The following is a 25,501-nucleotide window of genomic DNA, read 5'->3' as shown; positions in this document are numbered from 1 at the left end:
ATGGGCATGCCATTTTATTTTGTCCATAGTAATTAGAGAAACTATTTAGTCTGCAGACCAGTAACTGCATTGTCACCGCTCATTGGGGTTTTGGTAGCTTTGCTGTTCCATGCGTTTAGGTCAGAGTATTGGGTCAGAGCAATGACTGTATAATTATGAATGGGTCAGAGGGAGTTTACAGCGATAGGGCGGAACTGGCGTTCCAGGAACAGACTGAATTGAAAGAGGACGGGAGAGAATCCCAACATAAACACTGTGAAATATTGAACATATTCCTACTCTCATTCAAAGAAAAGGCCTCTCCAATTTTCCGACGATATCAAGGGTGCGGTCGCTTTCAGTGTAGTTGTTTTCGTGGTGCTCCCTGAGCGTCCCTCACAATTTCCCCCGCCGTATTTGTCACGGAGGGAGGCGGTGGAAAGCACGGCCGCCATCTTTGGGATCTGCCTGTAGTACGGGATTCGACAATCTGGGCCCCCGTTAGTCCAAGGCAAGGGTGGAGATTTTTTTGCCAACTCTACACAACCAATCTAAATCAACAAATCGTTTGACAACTTTGAAAAACATCAGAAATCAGTGTAAGGAAAATATAATACTGGAAGAAACACACGTCCAGTACTCTTCCTGTCCACAATTGGTTGAACCACACGACATTCTCTGCTCGGCTCAAACCAGCCAGGCCCGTCGGAAGGGTGAGTTTAAACTGGCTAGTAGCAGCTAATGATAGCTAGCCTCACATTTTTAACGGGTTAAAATGTGAATGATACGGTGGTAAACAGTACTTGCAACGTAGCCCTAAAATGCACTTATACCTACAACACTTGTCATATCCCTATGTATTGCTTGCACACCACATAAGAAACTAAGTTGGCTTCTATGGCTAGCTAACGTTACTAGTAACATCGTTAGCTAACAGTAGTGCTAGTTAGCTGCTTCACGTTTTCTTGGCTGCATCGACCGAACTACTCGAATGGGGTGTAGGTAACTAGCTACCGGTAACTTCCAGTTTGTTGACATTAGAAAAGCAACTAGCTAGCTGGCTACTAAAGTTGGCTGCATTGTCTCGTAGTAACGTTAAATGTTTTGTCGATTGGATTTTGGGGAGTTCTGACAGAACTTTGAGAAATGTCCTGGTTATAGCTAGCTAGGTATGTGTTAGCTATGCCACTACTAGCATTGGCTGGGCAGCTTGCCAGCGAGCAAGCAAATGGTTAGGGAGTCTAGGGACGTTTCTCAATGATGAGTTTGCCTTGAACGTCAATTTACAATCTTGCTACTGTACTGTCACATTAACTAGGGTACATATTAGGTGTATGTTGCATCTATTGCAAAGATCAGATGGTAAACTGTTTTGTTATGTTATCTGTTTCTTTGATCCACACAAAATGTGTTTACAAATGCTGGGTGTTCCAGTTCTTATGCAATAGGTACACATCATTAATAAGAACAGAACACTACTAAATGCATTTGAATAAACCTACAAGTGCACAAGCCTGGCTATTATTATTGTTAAGAATGAGACAGCACTTGGCAACAGCTTGCATTCCCATCCAGCTGCTATTACCCTAGTTTAGACCCCTCTATGATTGGATTTGTTAGCTGTGACATTCATATGCCCCAATCCGTTAACGTTGGCCTAAAAGGCTCCATAAATGCTGGAAGGCACATTAAATATGATGTCCTCCTTGCATATTGATTAATAATTGTCATTTCCCTGGTTCAGTTTGTGTGTGTGTGTGTGTGTGTGTGTGTGGGGGGGGGGGGGGGGGGGTCAATTAAGTGGGTGCCACTTCACCTTGTGAACTGAAATGAGTTGGCTATGTGTTCATACTCATTTGTTTTGTTTATGGGGCTCTTACATAATCATGGAAACAAAGGGGTTGGGTCAATTCAGTTTTCATGTCAGGAAGTTAATTGAATATTGCTAATTGTTTTCTACTATGAGGATTTATCAACTCATGAATTGCATTTCAATTCACTTCAAAAACAGTGTACTGGATACTCCAGAGAGAGACACAAGTAGGTCCCAGGGATAGGCAATAAGGATGGCCATGTTTGTATCCACACCCTTGCATTGTGAATACATGAGTTGATTGATTAGCCTATCACAGACCACATTACACTTACACAGATAATACAATACAGTTTTCCCCTCTAAGAGCTCCAAAGCAACACCATTGCTAGGGCTGTATAAGCTACAATAAAATAGTCTTACTGCCTGAAACAATTCCCAGCAGGGCCTATAGCTGAGCGAACAGGAAATGCTGTGACAGTATGCAGAGGGAATTCCATCCCTCCAGCTTTGTTGTCCTGTCCGGCTGTATTCTTGCTGCCTCTCTCTGTGTGTGTGTGTGTGTGTGTGTGTGTGGCACGCCGAGGTGTTTCATTAAATGTATCAGTTACCATCGCTGTCACTGCTCTCACATGCATCCTGCCGTTCAAAACGTCATCGCCATGAAAGATAGGCTACAACAAGGCTCATTCATGAACAACAATGTAGTAAACAACAATGGCAATAAAGCCACAGTCCCATGCCGTTAATGACACTATTTCAGGGCTGTGGCTGCATCTGTACAGCAAGGTAGTGAGTGAGTCGTCCAGTGGGACAAAGGATGTCTGCCTGCTGTGCCTGAGGGACTGGAGTCCGGCTGTGCTGTTCCTCCCAGGCCGAGAAGGAAAGGAACAGTCTTGTGACTCTGGCGTCAGAGAGGGAGAGTGTTGCTCAGGGTGTCTGTGTGTAGCTGATCATCTGAGCTGGCTGGGCACAGTCAACCTTCCTCAGATAACGAGTTAGCTATCAACAATTACATCATGTTTAAGAGCCAGCGATAAGTTACATGTTTATTGAGGCATACAGACAGTGACATATTGTGTTACTGCCAGAAATGTTTTTGAATTACAAAAAAAAATGTCACTGTAGCCTAGTCAATGTTCTGGTGTTGTCGAGGAGTGGCTATGTTACACAGGCAGCTATGCAACCATAGGAGCAACATGTTACTACCACACTTGTTGGTATTCCTCTGGCAATGTTGGAATAGGCCTAGTAAAAAACAGAGTTTTTTTTATTTATTTGAGGATGGAAAATACCCCCTAAATATATATTTGAACCAATTGACTGAGGAAATGTGTCTGTCTTGACCGTACAGGTCTAACAACTAGCCAGTTTTATGTTATGGATGGTATGATGCATAGCTCATATCATCCATTCCTTAGTCACCTACTGTGTTGTAATATTGGGTTTTCTTTGTGTGAGGTTATCAGCTGCAGGGCTATTTTCTTTGTTTTCCCCTTACATCTGTCTGTCTGCATACCTCTGTCTATCAGCCAGGACACAGCCCACTGGCTTTCTTACAGTAGTTGCTGTTTCTATGGAAACAGGAGACTGTGGTCTCTTCCTACTTCGTTTGCCGGAATGGACCGAGAGCTATAACTGGCCACTCACTCTCCAGAGCTCAGCCTGACGTCACTGGCCAGTGTGCCCATCCCTCGCTCCTATTATTAGGCTCTCCTGTGGCAGCCAGGGATGCTCAGAGGGCCATGATCCTACAGTAATGGGCTGGACATGGCAGGCACACTAGTTTCTTTCTCATCGTCTGCCTAAAGCAGCCCATGGCGTGCGTCATATCCGAGGGAGAGAACACTGGACTGAGCCAAAAAGTTGAAAGCACAGCACTGGTGTTTTTTTCTCTCAAACCATTGATGACACAACTGAATTTTTACACCTGAGGAAACCCTTGAGACCGAAGACTGCACACAACTCTGCTACTCGAGGGTGTCTCCTTTGCACTTCCTCTCCCCCATGCAAAAATAGTAATGACATGAACCATGTTTCCATCTACAGTTTTTATGCGAGTAAAGTCATACCATATATATAATGATATATTATTTTTTACGACAGCTGTGATGGGAACTGGAAGTTTCAGTACAATTTTATAAATGTAGACATATTTTGTTTGTTTGACATGGTGGGATCTTTTTGTGTCTGTAAAATATATTATGTGAGAAATGGTGGTGGAAACACCTTTATGGGCAATATTAACCATCATATCGAAGTAATCTTGGAGTTGGGCGATGATATGGTGTTGAGTCGTAGTTTTTATTAGGCTACAGATGAAAAAATTTATGAACTTCACAGGGTCATGAAAGTGCACAATGATCTTGATGCTCCTTTCCAATAAGTATCGAGGGTCTGATTCTGGTGAAATGATGATCGATGCATGACTGCAGTTTGACGAATAAATATTCTTGCTCGTATCCATAGTAATCTCATGTAGACTAGCCTACCCGCACTGTATCTGCGAGCTGTTGGTTTAAACACAAGTGACAAGACCAGAGTAACAAAACTATTGGTAGAGTTGAAAATGCGATGGAAACACATTCAACTTTAGATTTTTATCTGGTACACGAAAACTTAAGCGAAAAAGTACCTTTTGTGTCTATGTCATCACGCACTGATTTTTATCCTCAATAAGTCAGTTTGATGGAGACATCACTGGTGGGAAAATGCATATATTTTCTTTATGCAGATTTTAGAATATTCGCATGAAAATCTGTCGCCAATTGGATGGAAACCTAGCTAGAGACAGTGTTTTTTTTCAAAATAGTGCCTCTTTAGTTATCATGGTTACATGGCCCGATGCTGACTGCAGGAAAAGGGTTGAAAGGAGGCTTATTCTGAGTGTAGGGCTGCCCCGTCCCCCATGTAGGCTTTTCAGCATTAGTTAATCAGTATTAAAAGTCCTATTCACTCTCTGTTTAGGCTGTTGTATCTTCTATGTCCCGGAGAATCAATTTCACCATTCACCCCCTCTCAATATCATAACTTTTGATTTTGGGTCCCAGTTGGTTGAGCATGTTGCAATGCCAGGGTTGTGGGTTCGATTCCCACAGGGAAAAATTATGAAAAATGTATGCACTCACTACTGTAAATCGTTCTGAATAAGACATCTGCTAAATAACTAAAATGGGGGGAAAAGTATGATATTAATGTGCTAGTTCTCGCTCTCTGTCCTCTCCATCCCCCCAGGTGTGTACACGTATGAGGCCACTGTCCTGCAGATGAACCGTCGGTGGGGGCTGTCACGTCGCTGTCGCATATCCAGATAATCCCTGGCCGCGGCGGTGGCGGCACTGGCACGTCCCCCCCTCAGCATGCCCAACACCAGTCGGGCGGGGAGCCTGAAGGACCCCGATGTTGCTGAGCTCTTCTTCAAGGAGGACCCTGAGAAACTGTTCTCAGACCTGCGAGAGATCGGACATGGCAGCTTCGGTGCAGTCTACTTTGTGAGTACTTGGACCCGCCACTCTGTGCTCAGTAACAGAGCTGGACTTACATTCAGAACTGTTTAAGATATAGGGCAGGGTGTTGACTGTATTTTTCTTCAGGCAAGAGATGTGCGGACCACTGAGGTGGTGGCCATCAAGAAGATGTCTTACAGTGGAAAACAATCCAATGAGGTAAGAGACTGACTGTGCATCAAATGCCGTTGGTGTTACATCAAACAGTTTTAACCAGTGTTGTACGGTATACCGGTACTATGGTAATATCACTGCACCAAAACGTTATGATACCTCATTTTAGAATACCCTAGTACTGTTTCATATGATACTACTGGTCCAATGATATCCACTTCACTTTCATGCGCATATCACATGTGGCAGCTGTAATCAGCCAGCCACATCCCCTACCAGCCCTGTCACCTGCTTCTCTCCGTCCGCCCTCCATGCACATCTATTCCTCCGTCAGGATTTTAAAATATAATTTAGCCGTGATGGCGAGCGGGGATGCAGACCCAGACCCTGATGAGTCTTCTGTTGTGAGATTTGTACATTTGTTACATTGGAGCAGCGTACAAAGCGAGCAATGTTGGTACATTATATAATTTCATCGCATGTTATGACCAAGAGCACACAGACCAGTCTGAGTAGACCTTGAAAGTTCACTGTCATGCAGCCTCTGAGTGTCGGAGAGGGGAATGGAGCAGCGCTTCGCCCCAGGCATGCTTGCAGCTTTACAGCAACGAATATGGCTTGTCTCTAGCCTAAACAGTTCAAAATATCACCCATATTACCAGTTTTTCTTTCTATCAGGATTCACGCGCATTTTAAATTATTTCACAAACCATGTCGCGGGCTGTTGTTAACTAATCCTGGGTTTCTAATTATTGGTTTGATAACAAACAACGTTGTTCAGTCATGTTACCTAGCTAGCTAACAACCTGGTAACTTGACTGTAGGTTTAAGCAAATTTGATTGGCACAGGAAGAAAGGAAAAGGGTCTGCTACTCATGAGGTGTGCTTCAAAGGTAGGATTCATATAGGCCTAATGTAAGAATAAACTATATCAACAATCTATTTCTTTCTGGTGCTCCTTAAATTCTGTTTGGTGCCTAATGTTTTAAAAGTTGGGAGCAGTGTGTCTGGGAGAGAGAGAGAGTGGTGTGTGTTTTGTTTGGGCTTCCAAGTGGCACAGCGGTTTATGGCACTGTATCTCACTACAGACACCCTGGTTCGAATCCAGGCTGTATCACAACTGGCCGTGATTTGGAGTCCCATAGGGCGGCGCACAATTGGCCCAGCGTCGTCCGAGTTTGGCCGGTGTAGGCCGTCATTGTAAATAAGAATTTGTTCTTAACTGACTTGCCTAGTTAAATAAAGGTTAAATAAAAATATAAAACAATTATGAGATTAAGGGAGAGAGTGTGTGTGTGTTTATGAGAGTGAGGGAGACTGTGAGGAAGGGAGAGAGTGTGTGTGTCTGTGTTAACCAAAGAGTAAAGAAGGTTTCCTGCAGTGTTTTCCCCTTACTGACACAATAACAAGCAGATCATTATGCAGTGTTTTCCCCTTACTGACATGCAGATCATTATGCAGTGTTTTCCCCTTACTGACACACTGACATGCAGATCATTATGCAGTGTTTTCCCCTTACTGACATAATAACAAGCAGATCATTATGCAGTGTTTTCCCCTTACTGACACACTGACATGCAGATCATTATGCAGTGTTTTCCCCTTACTGACACACTGACATGCAGATCATTATGCAGTGTTTTCCCCTTACTGACATAATAACATGCAGATCATTATGCAGTGTTTTCCCCTTACTGACACACTGACATGCAGATCATTATGCAGTGTTTTCCCCTTACTGACATGCAGATCATTATGCAGTGTTTTCCCCTTACTGACACACTGACATGCAGATCATTATGCAGTGTTTTCCCCTTACTGACATGCAGATCATTATGCAGTGTTTTCCCCTTACTGACATGCAGATCATTATGCAGTGTTTTCCCCTTACTGACACACTGACATGCAGATCATTATGCAGTGTTTTCCCCTTACTGACACACTGACATGCAGATCATTATGCAGTGTTTTCCCCTTACTGACACACTGACATGCAGATCATTATGCAGTGTTTTCCCCTTACTGACATAATAACAAGCAGATCATTATGCAGTGTTTTCCCCTTACTGACACACTGACATGCAGATCATTATGCAGTGTTTTCCCCTTACTGACATAATAACATGCAGATCATTATGCAGTGTTTTCCCCTTACTGACACAATGACAAGCAGATCATTATGCAGTGTTTTCCCCTTACAGACACACTGACATGCAGATCATTATGCAGTGTTTTCCCCTTACTGACACACTGACATGCAGATCATTATGCAGTGTTTTCCCCTTACTGACACACTGACATGCAGATCATTATGCAGTGTTTTCCCCTTACTGACATAATAACATGCAGATCATTATGCAGTGTTTTCCCCTTACTGACACAATGACAAGCAGATCATTATGCAGTGTTTTGCCCTTACTGACACACTGACATGCAGATCATTATGCAGTGTTTTCCCCTTACTGACACACTGACATGCAGATCATTATGCAGTGTTTTCCCCTTACTGACATGCAGATCATTATGCAGTGTTTTCCCCTTACTGACATGCAGATCATTATGCAGTGTTTTCCCCTTACTGACATGCAGATCATTATGCAGTGTTTTCCCCTTACTGACACACTGACATGCAGATCATTATGCAGTGTTTTCCCCTTACTGACACACTGACATGCAGATCATTATGCAGTGTTTTCCCCTTACTGACATAATAACAAGCAGATCATTATGCAGTGTTTTCCCCTTACTGACACACTGACATGCAGATCATTATGCAGTGTTTTCCCCTTACTGACATAATAACATGCAGATCATTATGCAGTGTTTTCCCCTTACTGACACAATGACAAGCAGATCATTATGCAGTGTTTTCCCCACACTGACATGCAGATCATTATGCAGTGTTTTCCCCTTACTGACACACTGACATGCAGATCATTATGCAGTGTTTTCCCCTTACTGACATGCAGATCATTATGCAGTGTTTTCCCCTTACTGACACACTGACATGCAGATCATTATGCAGTGTTTTCCCCTTACTGACATAATAACATGCAGATCATTATGCAGTGTTTTCCCCTTACTGACACAATGACAAGCAGATCATTATGCAGTGTTTTGCCCTTACTGACACACTGACATGCAGATCATTATGCAGTGTTTTCCCCTTACTGACACACTGACATGCAGATCATTATGCAGTGTTTTCCCCTTACTGACATGCAGATCATTATGCAGTGTTTTCCCCTTACTGACATGCAGATCATTATGCAGTGTTTTCCCCTTACTGACATGCAGATCATTATGCAGTGTTTTCCCCTTACTGACACACTGACATGCAGATCATTATGCAGTGTTTTCCCCTTACTGACACACTGACATGCAGATCATTATGCAGTGTTTTCCCCTTACTGACATGCAGATCATTATGCAGTGTTTTCCCCTTACTGACATGCAGATCATTATGCAGTGTTTTCCCCTTACTGACACACTGACATGCAGATCATTATGCAGTGTTTTCCCCTTACTGACACGCTGACAAGCAGATCATTATGCAGTGTTTTCCCCTTACTGACACACTGACATGCAGATCATTATGCAGTGTTTTCCCCTTACTGACACACTGACATGCAGATCATTATGCAGTGTTTTCCCCTTACTGACATGCAGATCATTATGCAGTGTTTTCCCCTTACTGACACACTGACATGCAGATCATTATGCAGTGTTTTCCCCTTACTGACATGCAGATCATTATGCAGTGTTTTCCCCTTACTGACATGCAGATCATTATGCAGTGTTTTCCCCTTACTGACACACTGACATGCAGATCATTATGCAGTGTTTTCCCCTTACTGACATGCAGATCATTATGCAGTGTTTTCCCCTTACTGACATGCAGATCATTATGCAGTGTTTTCCCCTTACTGACACACTGACATGCAGATCATTATGCAGTGCTTCCCCTTACTGACATGCAGATCATTATGCAGTGTTTTCCCCTTACTGACATGCAGATCATTATGCAGTGTTTTCCCCTTACTGACACACTGACATGCAGATCATTATGCAGTGTTTTCCCCTTACTGACACACTGACATGCAGATCATTATGCAGTGTTTTTTTCCCTTACTGACACACTGACATGCAGATCATTATGCAGTGTTTTCCCCTTACTGACACACTGACATGCAGATCATTATGCAGTGTTTTCCCCTTACTGACACACTGACATGCAGATCATTATGCAGTGTTTTCCCCTTACTGACACACTGACATGCAGATCATTATGCAGTGTTTTCCCCTTACTGACATGCAGATCATTATGCAGTGTTTTCCCCTTACTGACACACTGACATGCAGATCATTATGCAGTGTTTTCCCCTTACTGACATGCAGATCATTATGCAGTGTTTTCCCCTTACTGACATGCAGATCATTATGCAGTGTTTTCCCCTTACTGACACACTGACATGCAGATCATTATGCAGTGTTTTCCCCTTACTGACACACTGACATGCAGATCATTATGCAGTGTTTTCCCCTTACTGACATGCAGATCATTATGCAGTGTTTTCCCCTTACTGACATGCAGATCATTATGCAGTGTTTTCCCCTTACTGACACACTGACATGCAGATCATTATGCAGTGTTTTCCCCTTACTGACACGCTGACAAGCAGATCATTATGCAGTGTTTTCCCCTTACTGACACACTGACATGCAGATCATTAGGCAGTGTTTTCCCCTTACTGACACACTGACATGCAGATCATTATGCAGTGTTTTCCCCTTACTGACATGCAGATCATTATGCAGTGTTTTCCCCTTACTGACACACTGACATGCAGATCATTATGCAGTGTTTTCCCCTTACTGACATGCAGATCATTATGCAGTGTTTTCCCCTTACTGACATGCAGATCATTATGCAGTGTTTTCCCCTTACTGACACACTGACATGCAGATCATTATGCAGTGTTTTCCCCTTACTGACATGCAGATCATTATGCAGTGTTTTCCCCTTACTGACATGCAGATCATTATGCAGTGTTTTCCCCTTACTGACACACTGACATGCAGATCATTATGCAGTGTTTTCCCCTTACTGACACACTGACATGCAGATCATTATGCAGTGCTTCCCCTTACTGACATGCAGATCATTATGCAGTGTTTTCCCCTTACTGACATGCAGATCATTATGCAGTGTTTTCCCCTTACTGACACACTGACATGCAGATCATTATGCAGTGTTTTCCCCTTACTGACACACTGACATGCAGATCATTATGCAGTGTTTTTTTCCCTTACTGACACACTGACATGCAGATCATTATGCAGTGTTTTCCCCTTACTGACACACTGACATGCAGATCATTATGCAGTGTTTTCCCCTTACTGACACACTGACATGCAGATCATTATGCAGTGTTTTCCCCTTACTGACACACTGACATGCAGATCATTATGCAGTGTTTTCCCCTTACTGACATGCAGATCATTATGCAGTGTTTTCCCCTTACTGACACACTGACATGCAGATCATTATGCAGTGTTTTCCCCTTACTGACATGCAGATCATTATGCAGTGTTTTCCCCTTACTGACATGCAGATCATTATGCAGTGTTTTCCCCTTACTGACACACTGACATGCAGATCATTATGCAGTGTTTTCCCCTTACTGACATGCAGATCATTATGCAGTGTTTTCCCCTTACTGACATGCAGATCATTATGCAGTGTTTTCCCCTTACTGACACACTGACATGCAGATCATTATGCAGTGTTTTCCCCTTACTGACACACTGACATGCAGATCATTATGCAGTGCTTCCCCTTACTGACATGCAGATCATTATGCAGTGTTTTCCCCTTACTGACATGCAGATCATTATGCAGTGTTTTCCCCTTACTGACACACTGACATGCAGATCATTATGCAGTGTTTTCCCCTTACTGACACACTGACATGCAGATCATTATGCAGTGTTTTTTTCCCTTACTGACACACTGACATGCAGATCATTATGCAGTGTTTTCCCCTTACTGACACACTGACATGCAGATCATTATGCAGTGTTTTCCCCTTACTGACATGCAGATCATTATGCAGTGTTTTCCCCTTACTGACACACTGACATGCAGATCATTATGCAGTGTTTTTTCCCCTTACTGACACACTGACATGCAGATCATTATGCAGTGTTTTCCCCTTACTGACATGCAGATCATTATGCAGTGTTTTCCCCTTACTGACACACTGACATGCAGATCATTATGCAGTGTTTTCCCCTTACTGACATGCAGATCATTATGCAGTGTTTTCCCCTTACTGACACACTGACATGCAGTGTTTTTTTCCCTTACTGACACACTTACATGCAGATCATTATGCAGTGTTTTCCCCTTACTGACACACTGACATGCAGATCATTATGCAGTGTTTTCCCCTTATTGACATGCAGATCATTATGCAGTGTTTTCCCCTTACTGACACACTGACATGCAGATCATTATGCAGTGTTTTCCCCTTACTGACACACTGACATGCAGATCATTATGCAGTGTTTTTTTCCCTTACTGACACACTTACATGCAGATCATTATGCAGTGTTTTCCCCTTACTGACACACTGACATGCAGATCATTATGCAGTGTTTTCCCCTTACTGACACACTGACATGCAGATCATTATGCAGTGTTTTCCCCTTACTGACATGCAGATCATTATGCAGTGTTTTCCCCTTACTGACACACTGACATGCAGATCATTATGCTGTGTTTTCCCCTTACTGACACAGTGACATGCAGATCATTATGCAGTGTTTTCCCCTTACTGACACAATAACATGCAGATTATTATGCAGTGTTTCCCCTTACTGACATAGTGACATGCAGATCATTATGCAGTGTTTTCCCCTTACTGACACAATAACATGCAGATCATTATGCAGTGTTTTCCCCTTACTGACACAATAACATGCAGATCATTATGCAGTGTTTTCCCCTTACTGACACAATAACAAGCAGATCATTATGCAGTGTTTTCCCCTTACTGACACAATAACAAGCAGATCATTATGCAATGTTTTCCCCTTACTGACACAATAACAAGCAGATCATTATGCAGTGTTTTCCCCTTACTGACATGCAGATCATTATGCAGTGTTTTCCCCTTACTGACACACTGACATGCAGATCATTATGCAGTGTTTTCCCCTTACTGACATGCAGATCATTATGCAGTGTTTTCCCCTTACTGACACACTGACATGCAGATCATTATGCAGCGTTTTCCCCTTACTGACAGTGACATGCAGATCATTATGCAGTTGTATTCCTTCCTCCCATTCCTCCAGACAAATCACAGGTAGGCCTTTGCAAATATGAGCAAATCATCCAGTCTATGCAGTATTCTATTATACACTGAAAGTGTGGCGTTAAATTCAATATGTGTTGTATTGAGTAGAAGTGTGAATTTCAGTGAAAACGTGAACAAAGGGCTGGGGTACAGGGGGAAACGGGATGCTAGGCCACAGATTTTTTTCTCTCCACATGGTATCGTCACAACACTAGTTATAACACAACAGCCAAAAATGTCACACTTGTTATCAGTTACCAGGTTCACCTTACTTTGTTATAGATACAATCCAGCACCTTTCATAATTCTAGTTTTGTTAGTAAGCATCTCTCACTTACTTGCAAATAGCATTATTTTTTCTGAAAAGTACACAGTTAGCTCAAAAATATGTAAATCAGATAATTGTGTGACAATGTCGGCATGGAGTACAAACAATATGATCTATTAATCCCATGACATTTTATTTAATCAGTGGTGTGATGACACATCGTGTTCTCCAGGAAACAGTTGCCTCGTTTTAAAGGTTACCCAACTTCAATGAGTTGAGACAGTGCAGGGCTGTTACAGATGTTTTGTTTGTTGTCTCAATATTGGTTTACAGTGAAAAGACTCAATAGCATCTAATCTAACAAGGCCTATTCCTTCAAGATCCTTTCCTCAGTGAGTTTGGAGCTTTAGGCCTATAGTTTCTCTACATTTTGGTCTTCAAAGGGATTTGTTGTGTTTCTCAGCAGTTTCGAATTAAAACATCTAGCTTATTTGCTTAAAGTAGTGGAACTGCAAATCAGTGGCCTGTTCCCTGAGGCGCAGTCTAAAAACAGTTGATAATCAGATTTGAATCTGGCAAAATGACTGGATTGGGTAATTCATTAACCCAAAGAAGTAGAGTGGAACTCAAAGGGAAGTAACTAAAGTTCCATGTAGAACACATAGTTCCAGCCTGCATCTCTGTCCTTATTGTTTAAAGGGGCAATCTGCAGTTGCTAGATCCATTTTTGGACTTATAAATGTCCAAAAAATATACCTATTGATTCTTGAAGAATATAACTTTTATAAATACTTAATGAGCTTAGTTTAACTGTCGTACCCCATCAGAACCCCAAATATTACCTTGTTTTACTCCAGTATTTGTAAGCATCGTAATTGTAAACAAACTATAGCGTCAAAACATTCTTAAAACTATAAATGTGATATCTTGGATGGTCAGTCAATGAATTTAGGTGGTTACATTTCTCCAGGCTGGAGAAATGGGTGACTGCTAATTGCTTCAACTGCAGATTGGCCCTTTTAGAGCTTGTTACGCAAGCATGATGTAATCGTTCCACTGTTTTACTTTACAGAAATGGCAAGACATAATCAAGGAGGTGAAGTTTCTGCAGAGAATACAGCACCCAAACAGCATAGAGTATAAAGGATGCTATCTGCGAGAGCATACTGCCTGGGTAAGAGTGTTAAAGAATGGAAAATATAAACAATAGGTCAAAATGCTATGGTGAATACTCTGAAACAGGTACATTAATTAACCCTGTATAACACTCTCTCTTTCTGTCTCTGTAGCTGGTGATGGAGTACTGTCTAGGCTCTGCCTCTGATGTCCTGGAAGGTAAGATGGGAGTTTTTATGACACAGTGATGATTTGTAAGATAAGTTCTTCTTTGTGGTTTTCACCATGATTTGCAGCACTCTCATCCCCTCTATCTCTACATCTTCTGTAGTTCACAAGAAACCTCTACAAGAAATGGAAATAGCAGCGATTACCCACGGTGCTCTACAGGGGTTGGCTTACCTTCATTCCCACAACATGATTCACCGGTGAGTAGTGCTAGTAGCTGTATGTGTGGACGTGCTAGACTGATTTCTTTGTGCCCTTAGGGGGGGAGTGTGCCTGTGCCAGTGGAACAAAGCTCTAATGCCATAATCGCTCTCCTCTGTTTGTCTGTCTGACAGAGATATTAAGGCAGGGAACGTCTTGCTGACAGAGCCTGGCCAGGTGAAACTTGCAGATTTTGGTTCTGCCTCCATTGTCTCTCCAGCCAACTCTTTTGTGGGGACGCCATATTGGTGAGTGGCAGAATTTCAATGTACAAGAAAAATGGATGGTGTTTGAAACATGGGGAAGAATTTAGAAATGGGGCACCCTCTATAGTCTCATTCAATATTTTCCATCAAATCAAAAGCGGTGTAACGGTCATTAAAATGTGAATGTTTCCTCAGGATGGCCCCAGAGGTAATCCTGGCTATGGACGAGGGTCAATATGATGGGAAGATTGACATCTGGTCTTTGGGAATAACTTGCATTGAATTAGGTAAACTCTTTAGTCCATGTACTCTGCTCTGGTTCAACTCTAACTCTCCTGTTGTTTTAATGTTCTCCTTTGTTCATTCCATATCTCAAACCAATATCTGGCCAGTAAAGAAAGTATACCTATTTTTTGCTTTTTCATACTGGTTGAAATAATACATGTGCTGGGTTTTGTCTGTCTTCCTAGTTCTTCTCCTCCCCACTGTCCTCCTTGTTATGTTTGGCTGTTAGTGGATCCTGGTAAACTATTGTTTTCTCTGATCTTTTTTTCTAGCTGAGAGAAAACCTCCACTGTTCAATATGAATGCGATGAGTGCCTTGTATCACATAGCGCAGAATGAAAGCCCCACACTCCAGTCAAGTGAATGGTACGTCATGTAGCTTCATCAGAGTTGACTTATTCTTTAGGAGAAGGCATTTGTCTGCTTTTAAAGTGTGTCATGGTGAGAACGAAACTAACTCTTCCCTCTTTTCCCCATCTCTCACTTCAGGACGGATTACTTCCGAAACTTTGTAGATTCTTGCCTTCAGAAATTCCCCCAAGACAGGCCCAACTCTGAGGAACTTTTAAATGTAAGACCTTTGATATACACTACATGACCAAAAGTATCTGGACACGTGCTCGTCATTCTAAAAATCATGGGCATTAATATGGAGTTGGTCCCCCTTTGCTGCTTTAACAGCCTGCACTCTTCTGGGAAGGCTTTCCACTAGATGTCGGAACATTGCTGCTGGGACTTGCTTCTATTCAGCCACAAGAGCATTAGTGAGGTCAGGCACTGATGTTGGGCGATTAGGCTTGGCTCGCAGTCGGTTTTCCAATTCATCCCAAAGGTGTTTGATGGGGTTGAGGTCAGGGCTCTGTGCAGGCCAGTCAAGTACTTCCACACCGCTCTCGACAAACCATTTCTGTATGGACCTCGCATTGTGCACAGGGGCATTGTCATGCTGAAACAGGAAACGTCCTTCCACAAACTGTTTCCACAAAGTTGGATGCACAGAATGGTCTAGAATGTCATTGTATGCTGTAGCGTTAAGATTTCCCTTCGCTGGAACTAAGGAGCCTAGCCCGAACCATTATTCCTCCTCCACCAGACTTTACAGTTGGCACTATGCATTGGGGCTGGTAGCGTTCTCCTGGCATCCGCCAAACCCAGATTAGTCAGTCGGACTGACAAAGAAAGCGTTTCCACTGCTCCAGAGTCCAATGGTGGTGAGCTTTACGCCACTTCAGCCGACGCTTGGCATTGCACATGGGGGATGTTGGGCTTGTGTGCAGCTGTTTGGCCATGGAAACCTATTTCATGAAGCTACCGATTAACAGTTATCGTGCTGACGTTGCTTCCAGAGGCAGTTTAGAACTCGGTATTGAGTGTTGCAACCGATGACAGACAATTTTTACGCGCTACAGCACTTGGCAGTCCCGTTATGTGAGCTTGTGTGACCTACCACTTCGCGGTTGAGTCGCTGTTGCTCCTAGACGTTTCCACTTCACAATAGCTGCACTTATAGTTGACCGGGGCTGCTCTAGTAGGGTGGACATTTTACGAACTGACTTGTTGGAAAGGTAGCATCCTATGTTGGTGCCATGTTGAAAGTCACTGAGCTCTTCAGTGAGGCCATTCTATTGCCAATGTTTGTCTATGAATATTGCATGGCTGTGTGCTCGATTTTATACACCTGTCAGCAACGAGTGTGTCTGAAATGGCCAAATCCACTAATTTGAAGTGGTGTCCGCATACTTTTGTTTATACAGTGCATTCGGAAACTATTCAGACCCCATGACGTTTTCCAAATTTTGTTACGTTACAACCTTATTCTGAAATGGATTCAATTGTTTTTTTCCCCTACATACAACACCCCATAATGATGAAGTGAAAACAGTTTTTACTAACTTATACAAAATTTAAAACAGAAATCAAATCAAAGTTTATCAAATCAAAGTTTATTTGTCACGTGCGCTGAATACAACAGGTGTAGTAGACCTTACAGTGAAATGCTTACTTACAGGCTCTAACCAATAGTGCAAAAAAGGTATTATGTGAACAATAGGTAGGTAAAGAAATAAAACAACAGTAAAAAGACAGGCTATATACAGTAGCGAGGCTATAAAAGTAGCGAGGCTACATACAGACACCGGTTAGTCAGGCTGATTGAGGTAGTATTTACATGTAGATATGGTTAAAGGGACTATGCATATATGATGAACAGAGAGTAGCAGTAGCGTAAAAGAGGGGTTGGCGGGTGGTGGGTGGGACACAATTCAGATAGCCCGGTTAGCCACTGTGCGGGAGCACTGGTTGGTCGGCCCAATTGAGGTAGTATGTACATGAATGTATAGTTAAAGTGACTATGCATATATGATAAACAGAGTAGCAGCAGTGTAAAAAGAGGGGTGGGGGGCACACAATGCAAATAGTCCGGGTAGCCATTTGATTACCTGTTCAGGAGTCTTATGGCTTGGGGGTAAAAACTGTTGAGAAGCCTTTTTGTCCTAGACTTGGCACTCTGGTACCGCTTGCCATGAGAGAACAGTCTATGGCTGGGGTCTTTGACAATTTTTAGGGCCTTCCTCTGACACCGCCTGGTGTAGAGGTCCTGGATGGCAGGCAGCTTAGCCCCAGTGATGTACTGGGCCGTACGCACTACCCTCTGTAGTGCCTTGCGGTCGGAGGCCGAGCAGTTGCCGTACCAGGCAGTGATGCAACCAGTCAGGATGCTCTCGATGTTGCAGCTGTAGAACCTTTTGAGGATCTCAGGACCCATGCCAAATCTTTTTAGTTTCCTGAGGGGGAATAGTCTTTGTCGTGCCCTCTTCACGACTGTCTTGGTGTGTTTGGACCATTCTAGTTTGTTGTTGATGTGGACACCGAGGAACTTGAAGCTCTCAACCTGCTCCACTACAGCCCCGTCGATGAGAATGGGGGCGTGCTCGGTCCTCCTTTTCCTGTAGTCCACAATAATCTCCTTAGTCTTGGTTACGTTGAGGGAGAGGTTGTTATTCTGGCACCACCCGGCCAGGTCTCTGACTTCCTCCCTATAGGCTGTCTTGTCGGTGATCAGGCCTACCACTGTTGTGTCGTCTGCAAACTTAATGATGGTGTTGGAGTCGTGCCTGGCCATGCAGTCGTGGGTGAACAGGGAGTACAGGAGGGGACTGAGCACGCACCCCTGGGGAGCTCCAGTGTTGAGGATCAGCGTGGCAGATGTGTTGCTACCTACCCTCACCACTTGGGGGCGGCCCGTCAGGAAGTCCAGGATCCAGTTGCAGAGGGAGGTGTTTAGTCCCAGGATCCTTCGCTTAGGGATGAGCTTTGAGGGTACTATGGTGTTGAACGCTGAGCTGTAGTCAATGAATAGCATTCTCACGTAAGTGTTCCTTTTGTCCAGGTGGGAAAGGGCAGTGTGGAGTGTAATAGAGATTGCATCATCTGTGGATCTGTTTGGGCGGTATGCAAATTGGAGTGGGTCTAAGGTTTCTGGGATAATGGTGTTGATGTGAGCCATTACCAACCTTTCAAAGCACTTCATGGCTACAGACGTGAGTGCTACGGGTCTGTAGTCATTTAGGCAGGTTGCCTTTGCGTTCTTGGGCACAGGGACTATGGAGGTCTGCTTGAAACATGTTGGTATTACATACTTAATTAAGGACATGTTGAAAATGTCAGTGAAGACACCTGCCAGTTGGTCAGCACATGCCCGGAGTACACGTCCTGGTAATCCGTCTGGCCCCGCAGCCATGTGTATGTTGACCTGTTTATTAAAGGTCTTACTCACGTCGGCTACGGAGAGCGTGATCACACAGTTGCCTGGAACAGCTGATGCTCTTATGCATGCCTCAGTGTTGCTTGCCTCGAAGCGAGCATAGAAGTGATTTAGCTCATCTGGTAGGCTCGTGTCACTGGGCAGCTACAAAGGCTGTGCTTGCCTTTGTAGTCTGTAATATTCAGACCCTTTGCTTTGAGTCTATAAACTGAACTCAGGTGCATCCTGTTTCCATTGATCATTTGGGGCGGCAGGTAGCCTAGTGGTTAGAGCATCGGACCAGTAACCGAAAGGTTGCTAGATCGAATCCCCGAGCTGACAAGGTAAGAATCTGTCGTTCTGCCCCTGAACAAGGCAGTTAACCCACTGTTCCTAGGCCGTCATTGTAAATAAGAATTTGTTCTGAACTGACTTGCCTAGTTAAATAAAGGTAAAAAAATAAAATAAATTTTTTTATCCTTGAGATGTTACTACAACTTGATTCGTCCCCAAGAACCGAATGGTCACTATGACAGAGCTCCAGAATTCCTCTGTGGCGATAGGAGAACCTTCCAGAAGTACAACCATCATCCACCAATCAGGCCTTTATGTTAGAGTGCCCAGATGGAAACAACTCCTCAGTAAAATGACACTCCTCAGGCACATGACAGCCCGCTGATCATGAGAAACAAGATTCTCTGTTCTGATGAAACCAAAATTGAACTTTGGCCTGAATGCCAAGCGTCGCGTCTGGAGTAAACCTGGCACCATCCCTACGGTGAAGCATGGTGGTGGCAGCATCATGCTGTGGGGATGTTTGGAAAGATGAACGGAGCAAAGTACAGAGAGATATTTGGTGAAAACCTGCTCCAGAGCGCTCAGGACCTCAGACTGGGGCGAAGGTTCACCTTCCAACAGGACAACGACCCTAAGCACACAGCCAAGACAACGCAGGAGTGACTTCGGGACACGTCTCTGAATGTCCTTGAGTGGCCCAGCCAGAGCCCGGACTTGAACCCCATCGAACATCTCTGGAGAGACCTGAAAATAGCTGTGCATCAACGCCATCCATCCAACCTGACAGAGCTTGAGATGATCTGCAGAGAAGAATGAGAGAAACTCCCCAAATACTGGTGTGCCAAGCTTGTAGTGTAATACCTAAGCAGACTCGAAGCTGTAATAGCTTCCAAAGGTGCCTCACCAAAGCACTGCGTAAAGGGACTGAATTCTTATGTAAATGCAATGTTTTAGTTTTTATTTGTAATAAATTAGCAAAAATTTCTTACCCTGGTTTTTCTTTGTCCTTATGGGGCTTTGTGTGTAGATTGATGAGAAAAAGATATATTTAATCAATTTTAGAATAAGGCTGTAATGTAACACAATGTGGAAAAGCGGTCTAAATACTTCCCGAATTCATTGTATAGTGTGTCTATCTTGTTTATGATTATCATGATCTACCAATGCCAAGACAGATACAGAGCTCTGTTCACTTGATTTTGAGTTTACCTTAAATTAACACGAGTCATACCCACCCTCAACTCAAACGAAAATGATTGGTCCCTCTGCCTCCCTCTTTTTTAGCATGCGTTTGTGCAGCGCGAGCGGCCCGACTCTGTCCTGATGGACCTGATCCTGAGGACCAAGGTTGCGGTGCGGGAGTTGGACAACTTGCAGTACCGCAAGATGAAGAAGATCCTCTTCCAGGAGGCTCACAACGGCCCTGCAGCCGAGGCACAGGACGGAGACGAGGAGGTCAGTCGCCCAATCTGTCTCTGCTCTCCTGTGGAGCTTAGTTTGCGAGCATGGTTTATACCAGAACCATCGTAGTCTTTTGAAAAAAGCCTAGGTAGGAGAATAATTATATTAATAATAATTATATTTAATTTGTAAAAGCGTATTTCTCACACTCAATAAGGTATAAAACAAGACACAAACAAAATTCATCAACAAAAAGAAGAAAAACCAGGAAAAAAAACAGTCACAATACATCAAACCACTTTAAGCGATCAAACATTAAAAGCTAGCTTGAATAGGTAGGTCTTCTGTTGTGTTTAAAACAAGGAAATTGTTTAATAGAAGTTTCTCTAAATGCACTCAACCTTATAATGTTATGGTTAATTATTATATTAAGGAAGACCTGGTGGGTCTTAAAGATTTGCTCAATATTCAGTTGTTCCTTTTTATCCTCTGCTCATAACCTGCTGTAGTTGACACACTGTCATTCAGAAAGTATTTCACTCACCTGTGTCTTGCTGTTGTTATGGTGTTGTCCCCAGGAACCGGAGAACAGTGGCAGGACAGGCACAGTGAGCAGCGTTGGCAGTAACCAGTCTATCCCCAGTATGTCGATCAGCGCCAGCTCCCAGAGCAGCTCTGTCAACAGCTTGACGGACGCCGGAGATGACAAGAGTGAACTGGACATGATGGAGGGAGACCACACGGTCATGTCCAACAGCTCCGTCATTCACCTCAAACCGGTAGGTAGAGATGATCTTAGAGCTGGACCCGCAGGCAATGTTCCCTCAATTTATCTGGGGTACGAAGCACATTTCTGGTCTGCTGAGCGCAAACTTGAACATTGTGAAAATTCTGTGCAACTTCTGGCACACGTTTACTGTGAACACTGAGGCTGTACCCGCATTAAGTTACAGTGATGATAGTGACCAATTAGGCTACTGTGGCTGTTTATCATAATGTAGGCCTATCAGAGTGGCCTACCATTAAAAAACAGTCGAGAAAATGCATCTTATAACATTTTAACATGGAAATAGCTGTTCCATCATTCAGCCTACAGTAGCAGCCAATGTGTGGTGTTCAATGTAGGGATTGACAACCTGTTTATCCATTTGTCCTTCACACAAGGAGGTGACTGAAAATGTTGTTGTTTGATGCAAGAAACCACTTTACAAAATAAAATGCATTATAATTCCCATACCATTATTACAGAGAATCAGACAAATTATGCTACGCTCTGTCTATTGGCTACTTAGCTTATTCAAGCCTGTCTCAAAATACAACACTGCCCCTTTAACTCCTGAGTGGCGCAGTGGTCTAAGGCACTGCATCTCAGTGCTAGAGGCGTCACTACAGACCCTGGTTCGATCCCGGGCTGTATCACAACCGACCGTGATTTGGTAGTCCCATAGGGCGGCGCACAATTGGCCCAGCGTCGTCCGGGTTAGGGGAGGGTTTGGCCGGGGGTTGGCCATCATTGTAAATAAGAATTATTTGTTCTTAACTGACTTGCCTAGTTAAATAAAGGTTAAATACAAATGATTTGCAAATAGGGATACCGCAGCACTGATTGGTTATGGTGCACCGGCCTGTGTAGAGTATCTCTTGCATAGTTCGTTTTGTTTCGGGAATGTTGCGTTGAAAGTGGCTAATGTTGCATTGATTTGATCACATTTCGCACAATAGGGGGAAACGTTGCTAGTGTTAACTTTCTAGTGTTCCCCTTTAGTTGAGTGAAGTTCACTCTTGTGCTTCTCGGTGCGGGCTGATATTTCTTCTGCGCTGCAGTCCCAGGGGATCTTAGAGGGAACATTGCTCGCAGGATAACTGGACACTGCGTTAATAATAGTGAGATGATTCAGTGATATACAAGACATAGTGTTTCCTGGTGCCTTTCACAGATTATTTGTAAGCGGTATTTTTCTGCTGTTGATGTGCGGCGTTGTATTTGTTTCTTCAGGAGGAGGAGACGACTTATCGCGAAGAGTCGGAACCTAACAGCCGGCCGCCCACTGAGCCCCAGTCTCCCCCTGCACACACTCCACGGCCAAAACACCACCGCAACCGCGAGCACTTTGCCACAATACGCACAGCCTCCCTGGTAAGAGCCCTAGAAATACAATGATACTGTAGATAACATGATTTTAAAATGGACCCTTATTAAAGGCCAAGTGCAGTCAAAAACATGATTTTTCCTATGAAGATGGAATAATACTGTTAAATTGTAATAATTATTATAATGCCCTTTTAGTGTAAGAGCTGTTTGAAAAGACTGCCTGAAATTTCTGCCTGTTTTGGTGAGTTGGAGTTTTGGCATGGCTGGTGACATAACCAGGTGGTAAATTGATTAATAGACCAATAAGAAAGAGTTCCAAACCTCTCTGCCAATAACAGCTAGTTTTTATTTTTCCTCTCCCTACTCAGACCCCACCCAGACAGTCCTAGCAAAATTCTTGTTTGAGAAATTGCTCTTTGCTAAGAAGCTGTTTATTTTTATTTTTAAATATTTTAATTGAAAACAATCACGGTAAGGTACTTAATTGTTACCCAGAAATCATTTGATATTGTGATAAAGGCCCAATTCAGCTGTTTTTTAAGTGTTTGCTCCTGTAGGAGATAATAAGCTGAACCTAGAGTTCTATGATAAGCCCTATGTTTCCCCCAGGTGACCCGTCAGATGAAGGAGCATGAGCAGGACAGTGAGCTGAGAGAGCAGATGTCAGGCTATAAGAGGATGAGGAGGCAGCACCAGAAGCACCTGATGGCCCTGGAGAACAAGCTGAAGGCTGAGATGGACGAACACCGGCTCCGTCTGGACAAAGAGCTGGAGAACCAGAGGAACAGCTTTGCCCAGGAGATGGAGAAACTCATTAAGAAGCACCAGGCCGCCATGGAGAAAGATGTACGGTCGTTTGCTCACTTACGCCATACTTACTTCATAATTCATACTTTGCCTAGATTCTACTACTGTTCCCTAGGTCTCTGTTGAATATTCTTGTTTGAAATGTTTAATTTGTGTCTCTCTGCAGGCGAAGACCTTTTCCAATGATGAGAAGAAGTTCCAGCAGCACATTCAGAGCCAGCAGAAGAAAGAGCTCAACAGCTTCCTAGAGTCCCAGAAACGAGAGTACAAACTCCGCAAGGAGCAGCTCAAAGAGGTAGAGAATCACAGATGAACACACATTATACAAAGGCTTCAATCATTGCTATATCTTTTCAAGAAAAAACACGATATGCACCATTGCTCGCCTACATACTCCTCTCAGCATGTCAGACAGACTCAATGAATGACAAACCTCTACAGAAAATGTGCAAATATGGACAGCAAGCTCCCATGTCGACTTGCTTAAAGCGGCAATCCGCAGTTGAAACGATAACAAAGCATACTCCCACTGAGATTGAGGGATGTGGCTGGAAAAAATGGAACCACACTTAAGTTCATAGACAGAGTTATGGATGCAAGGACTGACCATCCATGATATCTAAATTATAGTTTTAACCATGTTTTGAGGCTATACAGTATTGTTTACATTGACGGTGTTTGCAAACATTGAAAAAACAAGCTTATATTTTGGCTACTGATGGGGTACGACAGTTGAACTAAACTAATGTCCGCCCTTGTTCTTCCCCCAGGAGTTGAATGAGAACCAGTCGACCCCTAAGAAGGAGAAGCAGGAGTGGCTGTCCAAGCAGAAGGAGAACTTCCAGCACTTTCAAGCTGAGGAGGAGGCCAACCTGCTGAGGAGACAGAGACAATACCTAGAGCTGGAGTGTCGACGCTTCAAGAGGAGGATCCTCATCGCTCGCCACAACGTGGAGCAGGACCTAGTGAGAGAGGTCAGCTGTAATCACTCAGCTCTCCTCATTCATACAGTCCCTTGTTCCTCTCACTCTCCTCAAAGAGGGTCCCCTTGCCTGCTCTCGGTCTTCGTTTTGTAACCATGGCTCAGCTGTGGGTTCTGCTCATTTTCCTACTTCCATACATAGTTCAAACATTCCTTTCGAATACTGCCCTTTGTCTTATAGAATGCAGTTTTCTCCTAACCTGTATGGTTTCTCCTCCCTGTCTGTCTGTCGGTGTGTAGGAGCTGAATAAGCGTCAGACGCAGAAGGACCTGGAGCATGCCATGCTGCTGCGGCACCATGAGTCCATGCAGGAGCTGGAGTTCCGCCAGGTCAACACCATCCAGAAGATGAGGGCTGAGCTGATCCGCCTGCAGCACCAGACAGAACTCACCAACCAGCAGGAGTACAACAAGAGGAGGGAGAGAGAGCTCCGACGCAAACACGTCATGGAGGTCCGACAGCAGCCCAAGAGCCTCAAGGTGAGCACACATTGTATACTAACAGACAAATTGTTGTTTTCTGTTACTGTTAACGACCGTTATGTAAGGAACCTGACCCCTCACTGTTCTGTTTGTCCTCCCTCCTCTGTCCCAGTCCAAAGAGTTCCAGACCTGACCTCTCACTGTTCTGTTTGTCCTCCCTCCTCTGTCCCAGTCCAAAGAGTTCCAGACCTGACCTCTCACTGTTCTGTTTGTCCTCCCTCCTCTGTCCCAGTCCAAAGAGTTCCAGACCTGACCTCTCACTGTTCTGTTTGTCCTCCCTCCTCTGTCCCAGTCCAAAGAGTTCCAGACCTGACCTCTCACTGTTCTGTTTGTCCTCCCTCCTCTGTCCCAGTCCAAAGAGTTCCAGACCTGACCCCTCACTGTTCTGTTTGTCCTCCCTCCTCTGTCCCAGTCCAAAGAGTTCCAGACCTGACCTCTCACTGTTCTGTTTGTCCTCCCTCCTCTGTCCCAGTCCAAAGAGTTCCAGACCTGACCTCTCACTGTTCTGTTTGTCCTCCCTCCTCTGTCCCAGTCCAAAGAGTTCCAGACCTGACCTCTCACTGTTCTGTTTGTCCTCCCTCCTCTGTCCCAGTCCAAAGAGTTCCAGACCTGACCTC

The 25,501-nt window shown here is 43.8% G+C and overlaps 1 protein-coding gene across 1 annotated transcript in view; it reads left to right on the top strand.

The window, feature by feature from the left end:
* The first annotated feature begins 201 nt into the window (after window positions 1–201).
* The window catches only part of LOC120018182 (serine/threonine-protein kinase TAO1), a 33,494-nt gene continuing 8,194 nt past the window's right edge, over window positions 202–25,501 (top strand). Inside the window, exons 1-17 of the mRNA XM_038961233.1 lie at window positions 202–692; window positions 5,027–5,283; window positions 5,386–5,457; window positions 14,117–14,218; window positions 14,334–14,379; window positions 14,492–14,588; window positions 14,724–14,837; window positions 14,991–15,082; window positions 15,353–15,446; window positions 15,570–15,651; window positions 20,404–20,574; window positions 21,099–21,299; window positions 22,517–22,657; window positions 23,222–23,458; window positions 23,586–23,714; window positions 24,190–24,393; window positions 24,642–24,881. Coding sequence (XP_038817161.1) covers window positions 5,152–5,283; window positions 5,386–5,457; window positions 14,117–14,218; window positions 14,334–14,379; window positions 14,492–14,588; window positions 14,724–14,837; window positions 14,991–15,082; window positions 15,353–15,446; window positions 15,570–15,651; window positions 20,404–20,574; window positions 21,099–21,299; window positions 22,517–22,657; window positions 23,222–23,458; window positions 23,586–23,714; window positions 24,190–24,393; window positions 24,642–24,881 — 2,154 coding nt within the window. The 5' untranslated portion in view covers window positions 202–692; window positions 5,027–5,151. The remainder of the gene's footprint in view (window positions 693–5,026; window positions 5,284–5,385; window positions 5,458–14,116; window positions 14,219–14,333; window positions 14,380–14,491; window positions 14,589–14,723; window positions 14,838–14,990; window positions 15,083–15,352; window positions 15,447–15,569; window positions 15,652–20,403; window positions 20,575–21,098; window positions 21,300–22,516; window positions 22,658–23,221; window positions 23,459–23,585; window positions 23,715–24,189; window positions 24,394–24,641; window positions 24,882–25,501) is intronic.

Source organism: Salvelinus namaycush, chromosome 23, assembly GCF_016432855.1.
Source record: "Salvelinus namaycush isolate Seneca chromosome 23, SaNama_1.0, whole genome shotgun sequence".
Classification (NCBI taxonomy): domain Eukaryota; kingdom Metazoa; phylum Chordata; class Actinopteri; order Salmoniformes; family Salmonidae; genus Salvelinus; species Salvelinus namaycush.
The sequence above is the reverse complement of the archived record's forward strand: the minus strand, read 5'-3'. Positions and strand labels throughout refer to the sequence as shown.